At 36.6% G+C, this 12,732-nt stretch overlaps 1 protein-coding gene across 3 annotated transcripts in view; it reads right to left on the bottom strand.

Moving 5' to 3' along the window:
• SCN9A (sodium voltage-gated channel alpha subunit 9) overlaps nt 1-12,474 on the bottom strand; it is a gene marked incomplete at both ends in the record, with an annotated part of 99,157 nt that extends 86,683 nt beyond the window's left edge. Inside the window, 6 exons of one of the 3 annotated variants that reach the window (XM_080798010.1) lie at nt 2,548-2,757; nt 3,736-3,827; nt 5,278-5,406; nt 5,925-6,005; nt 6,733-6,893; nt 12,209-12,466. In XM_080798010.1, the coding sequence (XP_080654136.1) occupies nt 2,548-2,757; nt 3,736-3,827; nt 5,278-5,406; nt 5,925-6,005; nt 6,733-6,893; nt 12,209-12,466 (931 nt within the window). Of the gene's footprint in view, nt 1-2,541; nt 2,758-3,526; nt 3,619-3,735; nt 3,828-5,277; nt 5,407-5,924; nt 6,006-6,732; nt 6,894-12,208 lie in introns of all 3 variants that reach the window. The other 2 variants (XM_080798009.1, XM_080798011.1) reach the window with 2 other exon arrangements.
• Nucleotides 12,475-12,732: the final 258 nt, after the last annotated feature.

Here is a 12,732-nt window from a genome sequence, read left to right as displayed (position 1 = left end):
CAATAAAGCCGTTAAATAGACATAATTCAGTATAATAACAAAGGGTGTGGATAGAAATAGATAAGCCTCAACCTCACAGTGGAAGACACATGGGGACAAAAGGAAATAGAAAATTGGAAAGTCCATACAACAAAAGTCTGGAACTGACATTCAATCAAGTGCAGATTCTGAGGAAATTTCTTTTTAATTTCAAGGCCAATGGTACAGAATGGTAAGACCTAATTGGTGACCTAGACATCCTATGAGTAGTTTTATCCAGCCTGGCTCAAAAAGACAGCTTTTAGCAACTATGTGTATGACTTGGGCTTTTGGAGTGAAGGGCTTATTCCTCAACCAGGTGGCAATAATAAGTCAACTCTAAGAACACTAGTGCAGGGGATCAGGTAGAGGCAGAATGCCTGCAAGTGACACACTGCATTCTGGGGGACTGCACTCTTCGGAGTCCCCACAACGAAAGCACTGTAGATAAAGACAGGAAAAGCTCTAGGAGTAGTGCAACCAATACTGCGCTTTTTCCAGGAACTTTTCTTAATCAATGTCAAACACCCATAAAATAGGAATAAGAGACTATCTTTCTTTATCCCAACAGAACTACACCATATTAAAGTACAATAGCTACTGGAAATTTAGCTACTGACTGTGCACGTGAACCTTTCCTTCACCTGTAGTAGCAAGGAGGAATTTTGATGAGCATCAAATAGACAGTGCTCAGCTCCAATGGAAATCTATAAATTGTATGTTTTTGAAACACAAGGCTAGAGAGTGGGCTCATTGATTTGATAATACATCTAAAAAAACACCTCCAAAAAAGGCTTTGCTGTAGGTACTAGAAAAGACCTTCAGAACATATTCATGATTTCTCTGTAGGCAGCATTTCCCATTGTAATTCTTTGATCTCTTCAAGAATTCCAATTCATTTACTTCACCACTTTCTCATAATCTATCAACCAACTCTTGGGTTCACTTCTTTCCTTGTCTAGTTTAAATCCAATAGACACTCATTTTCATCATCCTTTTGCAATTTCCACAACTTCCAAGTATTTCCCTCAGTCTATCATATTACCCCGGCCCAACCTTAACCCTACATGCAATCAAACTAAAAGAACTGGTAATGACCCTAGTTTAAAAAAAAAAAAAAAGTTAAATTTAAGTAAGTATTGTAAACTGATTTTTAATTGTAAATGTCAACAATTACCCATAAGATATATTACTTTTATAGTACATAAATTAAGGAATAAAATTCTTTGTAAATTGAGAATAAAATTTAAGATTATATTGATATAAATCAGAAACTGGAAAAATAAGCAAAAATAAAATGGAAGGGAAAATATGCTAAATTCCTCCTCATCAAACACTGGCAATAAAGAAATTATACATTAAATATTTTACTTGAAAACCTTCAGTTTTCTCATTTTAGGCTTCTATATTTTTTTCTGTTTTCTTTATTTACAGCCTTTTACTATATTAGCTAGGTTTTATTTGCTTCTGTCTTCCCCAGTGAGTGGGAGAGTACACATTTAGTAAAGTAAGAAAATGATGTATACTCTTCATAATCCAAGGAGAATCCTGACCTTTACTCCTTGATCTTATTCTGTCAAAGACATATCCACTTGGAGGATTTCTTGATGTCCCCACTCCCACTCTGGATCTAAGTATCTATTAAGGTTTATGGATTCATGTGGGCAACAGCAGACACACACTGCAGGTGTTAGAAGGAAAGCACAATCTTGTTTGATCTCATTCTCACCCAAATTCATCAACAGCTCTGCCAAGAGAAACTGTATTAGGGGAGATCTGTTCAGAAAACATGCAGTTCGGGGCTTCTGTACGATATTCTGAAACATACTTGTGAATTAAGCAGACTTCGAGACTGTGTGTACAGATCAACTCATCTGTTTCCGACATAACTAGTTTTGATGAATTAAACTTTGATATAATGCCATGTCTAGACTGAGGGAAGCCTTTAGAAAGAGCTTAGGAACTCATCATTGATTATAGGGATAGTGCTGAGAAAACCATTCTGCTTTATACAAATCTTCAGAAATACTATCAAGCAGACATTTTAATATGTGATAATTAATATGATTGTTATAGTAAGATTTATACAACTATATATGTTATAGATATTAAGTATAATGCAAATGTAAAAATATAATTATATTACCATATAATAAATAAATTACCCTATAAACCTAAGTACGAATTTTACAATAAAACTACAGTATCTAAAACACGTAATATGTCTTATGATGAAATGTAATCGTTAATATTAAGTCACAGCCAAATTTGTTTCTCTAGAGCAAATTTATTCATTTTTATCTTACAGAAATTGGGAATTATGGAACTGTATCATGTGCCTAATACCAGAACTGCTAGAAACCTTAGAACCAGAGAGATTTATGAAAATAAAACAGGATCCAAATGCATACAGCGGCAACTTTCTATATATTTGAACAATTTTGAAATAATTAAAAGGAAAGCAACATTTCATTGCTAAAAGCGAACAATCTTACTTCAACCTATTAACAACCTCAGGGACACTCTTACTTTTATAGTCTTCTTCTTCAAGGGTATCTATGATGCTTTCTAATGTTTCATTATTTTCCAGCGGATCCCGCAGACACTTATGCTTCAGGTTGCCCATGAACAGCTGCAGCCCAATCAGGGCAAACACGCTCAGACAGAACACAGTCAGGATCATGACGTCGGAGAGCTTCTTCACCGACTGGATCAGAGCCCCCACAATGGTCTTCAGGCCTGAACACAGGGGCCAAAAAAAAGTGTTCCTAATGAAGTAAAGCCTCTGAATGAGAAACAAAAACAAAACACGAGCTTTCCTAGAAATGCATGCATTGTATCAAATCAATGACCTTAAATAACCTAGTTTGAAAAAAGCCTACTATCTCCAAAGGATAGATTTGCTGTTTCATATATATTTTGTTTCTATATATTACAGCAAAGGATAAAAATTGTTAACTATTTCCAAAGAGTAACCAAATTGTCAAAATGAATAATTTGGTTTCTCACACCATATTCGCTTGTAAAAATAATTTTTAAAAGTGCTAATTTGCAAATGCTTGTCAAACAAACCATCTCTCTGTAAAGACATTAAAACAAAGAGGCTGAATTGCAGTGCAGTGACAACTAATTTTCAGTTAAGAAATGGTTTGTTGTGGAAAGCTAAAAAAGAGTATGACATGCAACACCCCCATGCTGATATATTTTTTTTTTATCTCTTTTCCTAACTGTATGAAAAGCAATAAAAACAAATTGAAATTTTCATTCCCGGATAAACAAAATGGAAAATCATCTGTTACACAGGAGGGAAAATTTCAAGTTGAGATGTGAGCCAAATGGCCATCTTCATCCTCTAAGACCCATGCAGTTGATTAAACTCAAAGGCTGACTTTTAATGATTGTGAAAAACATAAAAAATCAAATTTAATTAAAATTGCATAAGAGAAAGTTGTTCTTGTCTTTCCTCCAAATGATCAAAGTCAGCCCCGGTGTTTAACCCCACTCTCACCTGGAATGACTGAAATTGTTTTCAGTGCTCGGAGAACTCTGAATGTTCTCAGTGCTGAGACATTGCCCAGGTCCACAAACTCTGTCACATATCTGTAATAGGGAGTTCACACACAACACAGTGACAACACACACACAAACAAACGAAGAACAACTCCCGAATAGTTGGAGTTATGAGTGGCCTAATGCTTCACACCAATCATTCCTTACCTGGAATTACAGAAATAGTTTTCAAAGCTCTCAACACTCTGAAAGTTCGAAGAGCTGAAACATTGCCTAGGTTTACAAATTCTGTTAAATACCTGTAGAATTAAATCAGAGTTATTCAGAATTTAGATAGAGTCTATGATACTTACCTGTGCCTTTACTCAAGGTGTTGCCTATATTTGGAAAATTCTTATTTAAATGGATAGTTATGCAAGTCTTTTTTTTTCCCCATCACAACTAATTCAATTTGATTAGATTTGATTTGACCCCTTTTATGTGAGCAAAATACAAATATAATATTAAAATGGTTTTCCTACACTTAAATGCCTAAATAAACAATCAAATGCTTCAATTATTAGACCTCAACATTATGGTAATATAGATACTTAATATCCTATAAAATGTCAGCAGCAAACCTTGAAAACCATATGTTAATTGAAAGAAGCCAGACATAAAAGGCCACATACTGTATACATCCATTCATATATGGAATGTATAGACCGAAAACCTTGATGAATGGTTTCCAAGGATTAGGGGGAGAAGGGAACAGAAGTGACTTCTTTTGGGGATGATGGAAATACTCTGGAATTAGAGATTAGTGATGGTTGAACAGCTTTGTGAACATTCTTTTAAAAAATCCACTGAATTTTGTACTTTAAAAGGATTAATTTTATGGTATATAAATTATCTCAATTAAAATAAATTAAAATTAAAATAATGAGATCCCTGAGAAGAGGCAGCTTTCTTTGACATAATGTTGTCTTATCAGCCAGTGGCAGGTACAGCTGCAGCAGTCATGTGACCATGAAAGAAGCGAGTCTGATGGACAAGAAGGTGGGGGTGGGAGCGAGGGAATGGGGAACTAGAAATCTTAAGACCCTTCTGTATTGTCAAAATTCCTCCAATGAACATGCATTACCTTTAAAATTCAAGATGCGAGAGGGAAAAATACTGTAGCTAGGTTTGAGATTTAAAAAAAAAAAACAAAGGGAATATTTCTGGCAAATATATTTGGGAAAAGAACATCACCATGAATTAATTTAACTTATATTTTGATGTAATATTTTCCCCTTAAAAATAAGCCATAGCTGCAGATGTCATAGACAAATCATTCACTGATGTTAGGATTAGTATGCAGTGATATCCCTTATAAAAAGATTTGTTTCTATATTTTAATGTACTTACTAGCTCTTGAATAGAACAGGTTATAATTAAAGGCCTGAGCTTTTTCTGTGATTCTTACAGGTTTTACTAGCTTTTAAATAAGACACGGAAAAAGTGTGAACCTTACTTGCACTGCATAGATTATCCATCCAAGTGCTGAGCACACAGATGATCAATCTTAATGATGTCATACATTTTTGAATGGGAAATGCTTTCTCAAAAACTAATATTTGCCTACCAATGACTAGCTTTCACAGATTCTCCTTTAAATGCAAACTTTATGTGCAGGAGAAGTCAGACCCCAAGGCTTATTCTTACTGTAACACTGTGCTGTCTATGATTCTCATGAGTTTTCCATTTCAAAAAACTAAATGTACTTACGCAAAAACAATGACGACAAAATCGAGCCAGTTCCATGGGTCACGAAGGAAAGTGAATTCTCCGACACAGAAGCCTCTTGCAAGGATTTTGACAAGTGACTCAAAAGTATATATTCCAGTAAAAGTGTACCTAGATACAAGAATCCAATAAGATATTAAATATGAGGGGAATACAGCACCATGTAAATCTTCAGTTTTTCCGATCAACCAAAAAAAGGCATCTATTGGCATGTGGCTATTGGCTTATAGATCCACTCTATTAGAATAAACCACAGGAAAGGTATTTTTCCAGAAAATCTTAAAATGTCCATATTAGAAACTCTTACAGAAAGTAGAGCTATTCAAAATGACTAAGAACATAGGTATTAAATCTGCCTGGAAAAGTCCTACATTACTTCTATGAGAAAGACACATGTCTAAGAACAAGGCAGGACACCTGATACATTCATTCTTCTGGAAAAGACTGTAACATCTGATTATTCTATTCTACTGGTAGCAGGTTAATACCACAGAGGAAGAAAAAATAATTGAAAGAAAAGCAACCACAGATATACACCACAAGTTTTAGAGCTGCAGTAACTTTGTGGCAGGAAAGGAGAGGAATAAAATAACACAGAGACCATATTAAAATGATTTATACCCACTTACTCTACATTCTTGGTCCAATCTGGAGGGTTACTCATGGTCATAAATATGCAGTTCGTCAGAATAGTGCACATGATAAGCATGCTAAATAAGGTAGCTTAGAATCAAGGAATATGTTAACGGAACACAGTGGGAGCTTTAAATACTTGATAATGATACTTGTTAAAATGATAACTTTTTCATAGAAAATAATTTTTTTAAGATTTTATTTATTTATTTGAGAGAGACACAGCAAGAGAGGGAACACAAGCAGGGGGAGTGGGAGAGGGAGAAGCAGGTTTTCCGTGGAGCAGGGAGCCCAATGTGGGGCTAGATTCCAGAACCCTGAGATCATGACCTGAACTGAAGGCAGACACTTAACAACTGAGCCACCCAGGTGCCCCTAGAAAATAATTGTATATGAGTTTATAACTTTTAAAAAATAATCTCTTTGAACAAGGGAGTAATATATAAAGAAATTTATCCTAAAATGGTAAAATTGTTATTCTCCCAATTTTCTCAGAGACTTACACCAAATTATATTGAAATTGGTAAACTAAGACTGGAGTATTTTCAGGTACAAAAGGACTAAAATCCCTATTTGAATAAATAACAAAAACTACATTTTATTTTTTTTAAGCTTTTGTTTATTTATTTGAGAGACAGAGAGAGAGAGAGAAAGCAGGAGCAGGGGGATGGGGCAGAGGGAGAAGCAGGCTCCCTGCTGAGCAGAGACACAGACTCGGGGCTGGATCCCAGGACTCCTGTATCATGACCTGAGACGAGGCTGATGCTTAACCGACTGAGCCACCCAGCACCCAGAACAAACTACATTTTAAAGAACCCATGCCAGTAATCATTTTTAAAAGGATATGAGTGTACTAAAATCTTAATAGATATTCTTCTTAGAGAATTGAAAGGAGACAGCATGTACAAAGCCGGGGTGGCATTGAAACGGAAGATTGCTTTCCCTTTGTTCAATACTATGAAAGTCTGTGGGAGAAAAAGAAAACATCATGAAATTGAGAATCCAAAATTTCATCCCAGCACATTTATATCAGCAGTTTACCGCATCTGCATGTGGTAGGGTCCTATTAAAGAAACACTGCCATTGGACTCAACCAACGTGATGCCACTGCCATTAATTAGTGCAGCTGTTTAAGTCATGTTGGCCAATGAACTCCACCCATTTCTTCTCAGTAAATAAAGAAGTGAGCCATTTGTGAGCACGGATTGCCTAGAGCTCCCAAAATATACTGTCTTCTCTTTTTCATATCCCTTTAACACCCAAAGCAGTAACAGTAAGTTGTGGCCACTGGAATTAGTTCAGAATACAATTTCCTTCTTTCATTTCACTGCACTGTAAGCAAACCAAATAGAAACTCGCTATCTCTGATATTTGCCACAACAGCTTGGTAATTTTAATACTAGTTGGCTATTATCATGATTAAGAGCAAATATTCCAAATTATGAGTCCTTTCAAAAACATATTTTCATAAATTCAAGGAATATTAGTGTTAGAAGAATCCTATTACCCAGTTCAATTTTCCTATTCTAGCTGTAATTCTGATAACAGCTAAAATAAAAGAGCACAGATTAAAGGACTTCCTTGCTCCTACCCACAGTAATTTTTAAAAGTAATACAAATGAACCAAATATTCTTGAAATGTGTTACTTAACCATGACACAATACATGACATTCTCCATGGCTTTGGTACTCTGTTAAAAATTTAAAAACCCAAGCAAATAAACAGCAACAACAAGAAGACATTAACACAATCTAAGAAATTTGCTGGGGAACCAGGGAGACCAAGTTCAAATCTTTGTCTTATTTTTCTATAGTTGGTAGGGAAATGACCTGTGCTATTGAGAAGATGGTGACTTGCTCTTTTGCTGTTGTTTAATATGAATTTTATATAAGTTTATGAATGGGCTTCTGGAAATAAATATTTTTTACCAAATTGGGGACATAAGTTTGAGTATGTTGCTTTTTAATTGTATGTGGCAGTGTTCTCAAGAAAACAAATCAGAATCTACTATTTTCAGGTGTCCTTTTATAGTCATGGTCACTTTCACTATACCGGTTATGACTAAACATAATTTAACATAAAGTTCACTTTTACAATTAAAATCAGTTTTATTATTTTTTAAAATTTCACTTAAAATTTTTTTTGTTTTATTTATTTGAAGGAAAGAATGTATGTGAGAGAGAGAGAGAGCACAAGCAGGGTGAGCTGCAGAGGGAGAGAGAAAGTGGGGGACTCCATGCAGGGCTCCATGTAGGGCTTGATCCCAAGCCCCTGAAATCATGACCTGAGCCAAAGGCAGATGCTTAACCAACTGAGCCACCGAGGCACCCCTTAAAATTAGTTATAAAATTAATATCTAGTCTTACAAACCACTGTTTTCTTTAATTGATACATTGCCCTTTTAAAAATTCACTCATCCATTATATTCTGCATTTGTGTTGCGAAGAACTAGGGCTCATGAGGTGATAAAATGCATCTGAACATAAATGAGGCATGGGTTTTGCATTCAGGAAATTTCCTAGAAAGGTGATGCATACACAATAACTCGAATACAAAGCAAGACATGACAAGTATAATGCAGAGAAATACAAATGGAAAAGTGTAACAGTATGGAGGAGACAGGGTCACACTTGTGTCAGAATCATTAGAGAGACTTCCTGAACCAGAAATCAGCTGAGCGAATGTGAAAATCACAGCATTACTGCCTAGACTTGGCCAGACACAGTTACCTTGCATTTGAAATTTTTACAAAAAAGAATTCATCTGTTATTTTTAATTTTAAATTCCCAATGTTTATTTAAATCAAAAACTTCTCTAGGACTCTCTGGGTTTACACACACTCAGGAGTTAATTAAAGGAAGGAAAAATAAGTAAACCTAATGAAATTTGAGGGGTCAATCTAGGTCCTTTTAGTAAATTCTAAAATCCTCCTATGAAATACATAGCTATCAAAGTCTGAATAAATTCTTTTAATTTTGTTCATCTATTTAAGAATTTTTTGAACATAAAATTAGAAAACTGTGGTGCCTAAAAAGCATATGCTTTGGTTTGGACAGATGTGATTCCAAATATCAGAACCACCAATTAGCAGCCTGAGAGCCAGCACTTAGAGCCTGGAAAGCCTTCTAAGTTTCTGGCACATTGTAACTTCTTAGTCAATATTGGGAGCAACTGCTGAAATTACGGGAAACATATAAAACACAGAAGATATGAAGATAACAAGACACTGTACCTGTCTTCTTCACACCCATAGCAGAGGGTATTGGTAATTTATTCTTTCTTAAAAACACAAACTCACTTACCATAAAAGCACTGCATAACATTATTACATTATTTGAAAGGACCTGGGGACATGGAGAAGAGTTGGGAGTCCGATCCTAAATGTTATCTGTTAAATTAGTCTGTCCCATAGCTAACATTACTCCATTAGTTAAGAAGTCTATAATCTTCCATTCAAATGCAAACATTTTCTCCTTCCCTCCCAAGTCACTTCAAGCCAGTATTATTGTACATCTCTACTCCCTGGTTATCCTGGAAAGATTCCTTTCCTCCTTTAGGGGTGGCTGGTTGAAGAACCCCCAGAGCCTCTTTGGAAATAGGAAATGTAGTAGGTGTCCATGCCGAGCCAGGAATTCTTGACGATGAAGCAATAAGTAAAACGAGGAAGTACTTTTTATTTTCCCTGTCTCATTATTTACTCATCATTGTTTCATTCGTTTTTGTGAAGTTGCTAGCATAGTGCTGGCTCTACGGCAGAAACCAAATTATGCTAAGAGATGTTGCCCTACAGAGTAGCCCAGTAGAGGAACCAACTTGAATTTTAAAAATCTACAACTTCTAGGGTATAACATTCTTCACATTTCGTAATTTACCCAAGCTCTCTCTCATCTAAAAATAGGGTAGTACTTCCCTTCTCATATTATGAGAAATAGGTGTGCTAACTTATATAAAAAGTCCAGTGCCAGACACAGAGATCCTCAATACATATCAGCATTCTTCCTTCTCATGTCACAATACTGATTAATCAATCAGTGCTGTGTACTATCTCAAGGCCTTCACAGGTATTCTACCTTTTGTTGTGTTGCCAGCCCGTTGAGATGCTGGTTTTAATGTGAAGCAAAATATCAGGTATTGCTATTCACAGCAATGACCACTGAGGCAGACGTGTTTCGACTGGCAAAATATACCTTCATCATATTTTATATTTCTCAAGATATTTACAATCTGATTTACTAGATGTCTTATCAAGAAATAGTCCTTTTGGGACGCCTGGGTGGCTCAGTTGGTTAAGCAGCTGCCTTCGGCTCAGGTCATGATCCCAGCGACCTGGGATCGAGTCCCGCATCGGGTTCCTTGCTCGGCAGGGAGCCTGCTTCGCCCTCTGCCTCTGCCTGCCACTCTGTCTGCCTGTGCTCGCTCTCTCTCTCTCTCTGACTAATAAATAAATAAAATCTTTAAAAAAAAAAAAAAAAAGAAATAGTCCTTTTTATTATATTTTAAACAAATCAAAATATGATTTGATTAAAATATGATTTGATAAAAATATGATTTATTTTAATTTAATTTAATTTATTATTATTATTTTTAAAATATTTTATTTATTTATTTGAGAGACAGAGAGAGAGAGAGAGAGGAAGAGGGCATGAATGGGGAGGAAGGGCAGAGGGAGAGGGAGAAGCAGACTCCCTGCTGAGCAGGGAACTGGTTCCAGGGCCTGATCCCAGGACCTTGAGATCAAGACCTGAGCCAAAAGCAGATGCTTAACCGAATGAGCCACCCAAGTGTCCCAGAATATGTTCTTAAATGGACAATATTCTGCCTTTCTTGACCTTTCTAAGTCTATAGGCATTATATTAGCAAAGCAATGTTGGAGAAAGTTATGGAACTGCTGATCTAATCCCTTACAGACTCCTCTTAGTCAACTTCAACTTCAATCCGGTTATGTCTGCTACCATGTCAGAAATGCTATACTTCTCATTTTCTCAAGAGAATAAACGTTACAGGATTTGTTTTCAACTTTCTCCCATTTCCTTAATGTAATAAACACCTTTCCAGCTCTGCTACTCTGAACATTTGACTTCCAGAGGACAACGTCCACTCCTCTGCCATGGAAAATAATTGACGCCAGTTAACATGGATTTCCTGATGCTCCTGCCTTTACTTCATTGCTGCATTACTTCAACCTCTCAGGACTCTTAAAATCCAACCTCTGTTTGCCCCTCAAGTCTCTCCACTTTTCTAATGCAAATACGAACTGACAGGTAGCTTGTATCTTATCTGTTAACATCTGCAACCAGCTACATTATTCCAACCCTCTGCATTTTTCTCTGGAGAATAATTTTTCTTTACTTTCTTCTTTTTTTAAAAAAATTTTAAGACATAATGTATTATTTGCCCCAGGGGTACAGGTCTGTGAATCACCAGGTTTACACACTTCACAGTGCTCACCATCCCCAATGTCTATAACCCAGCCACTCTACCCCTCCCCGCATCCCCCAGAATTTTTCTTTACTTTCAAGAGGTTATTTATACCCTATGTTAAAAAGGTTTTCACTTGATTTGGGGTCTCAAGTGACCATCTTTCTGGTGGAAAAAAATTCAAATTTCTCAGCATGAATGTACTGCTACGCCCTTCCTTTTTTTATTTGCTCTCCACCACCATCTTGCTTTGATTTCCATCCCCTAGCACAAACTGCTTGCAAGAAGTTACCTGCTCGTTCTCTTTGTTCCTTCCAATAGCCCCTCTTTATTCTCACCTTCCTGAATAATTTTATGAGATACTCCCTCCCCTTCTGTTTTGAACAACGGAAAGTCTTCTGATTTATGTCCTACCTCTCTGACCATCTCAGACTTCTCTTTTCAATACCCTAAATGCAGCAGAAGTCTAAACCCCATTACTAGTTGAAGGGTCTTCTATATTCTTACGGATTCAGCTGTCACCTGCATGCAAACGCATTCTGGACAGATACCAGGGCTTACTTTTCTAATTGACAGTAATTTCGCTCCTACGGGTATATATCTATGTCATGTCCCCCAAAGAGAGAACTTTATATTGAATATTCTGAAAGATTAAGGATATCAAAATAATGTGCCGATGACAGAACCAGTTTTGATGAAAAACTACAAGTACATGTTCTGAATATTCTACATACGCATTTAACTGAACATTTTCCTCATGATGTGGTTTTTCACTAATTTCCACTTAATCTCAATTTAAGATATCTCTCTGAGCAGAAGCAGCAAACAGAGCAGGCACCACTGCAGGCAAAATACACTCACTTTTTTGTCTGCATAGTAGGGGTCCAGGTCCTCCAAGGGCTCTGACACCATGCCTGGGGGGATGTCTCCGTAGATGAAGGGCAGCTGTTTGCCCGCTTCCAAGTCACTGCTTGGCCTCGGGCCTTCTTCCTCATCATCCTTCTTTTCTTCTTTGGGTTCCTTTGTTTTTCCTTCAGCAATACGTTGTTCAATGAGGGCAAGGGACTGTTTTGTAAAGTAGACAAAACTCTGAGGTCCTGGGGGAGGCAACGTTGCCATCTTTTCATCCTGTTTATTTTATTTCCCAGTCAGCTCCTTACATAAGAGGCCTAAGCAAGAAAAAAAAAAAAGAAAGAAAGAAAGAGAGTGTTAAATGTTTGCCAGCCAGAAATGGCACTTTAAAAATAATAATAAACAGATTTTGGAGTGCCCGGGTGGTTCAGTCAGTAAAGCGTGGGACTCTTGATTTCAGCTCAGGTCATGATCTCAGGGTCACGAGATGCACTTGTCTCTGGCTCCCTGGTCAGCAGGAGAGTCTGTTTGAG

Source organism: Martes martes (genome assembly GCF_963455335.1).
Source record: "Martes martes genome assembly, chromosome: 3".
NCBI classification, from domain to species: domain Eukaryota; kingdom Metazoa; phylum Chordata; class Mammalia; order Carnivora; family Mustelidae; genus Martes; species Martes martes.
The sequence above is the reverse complement of the archived record's forward strand: the minus strand, read 5'-3'. Positions and strand labels throughout refer to the sequence as shown.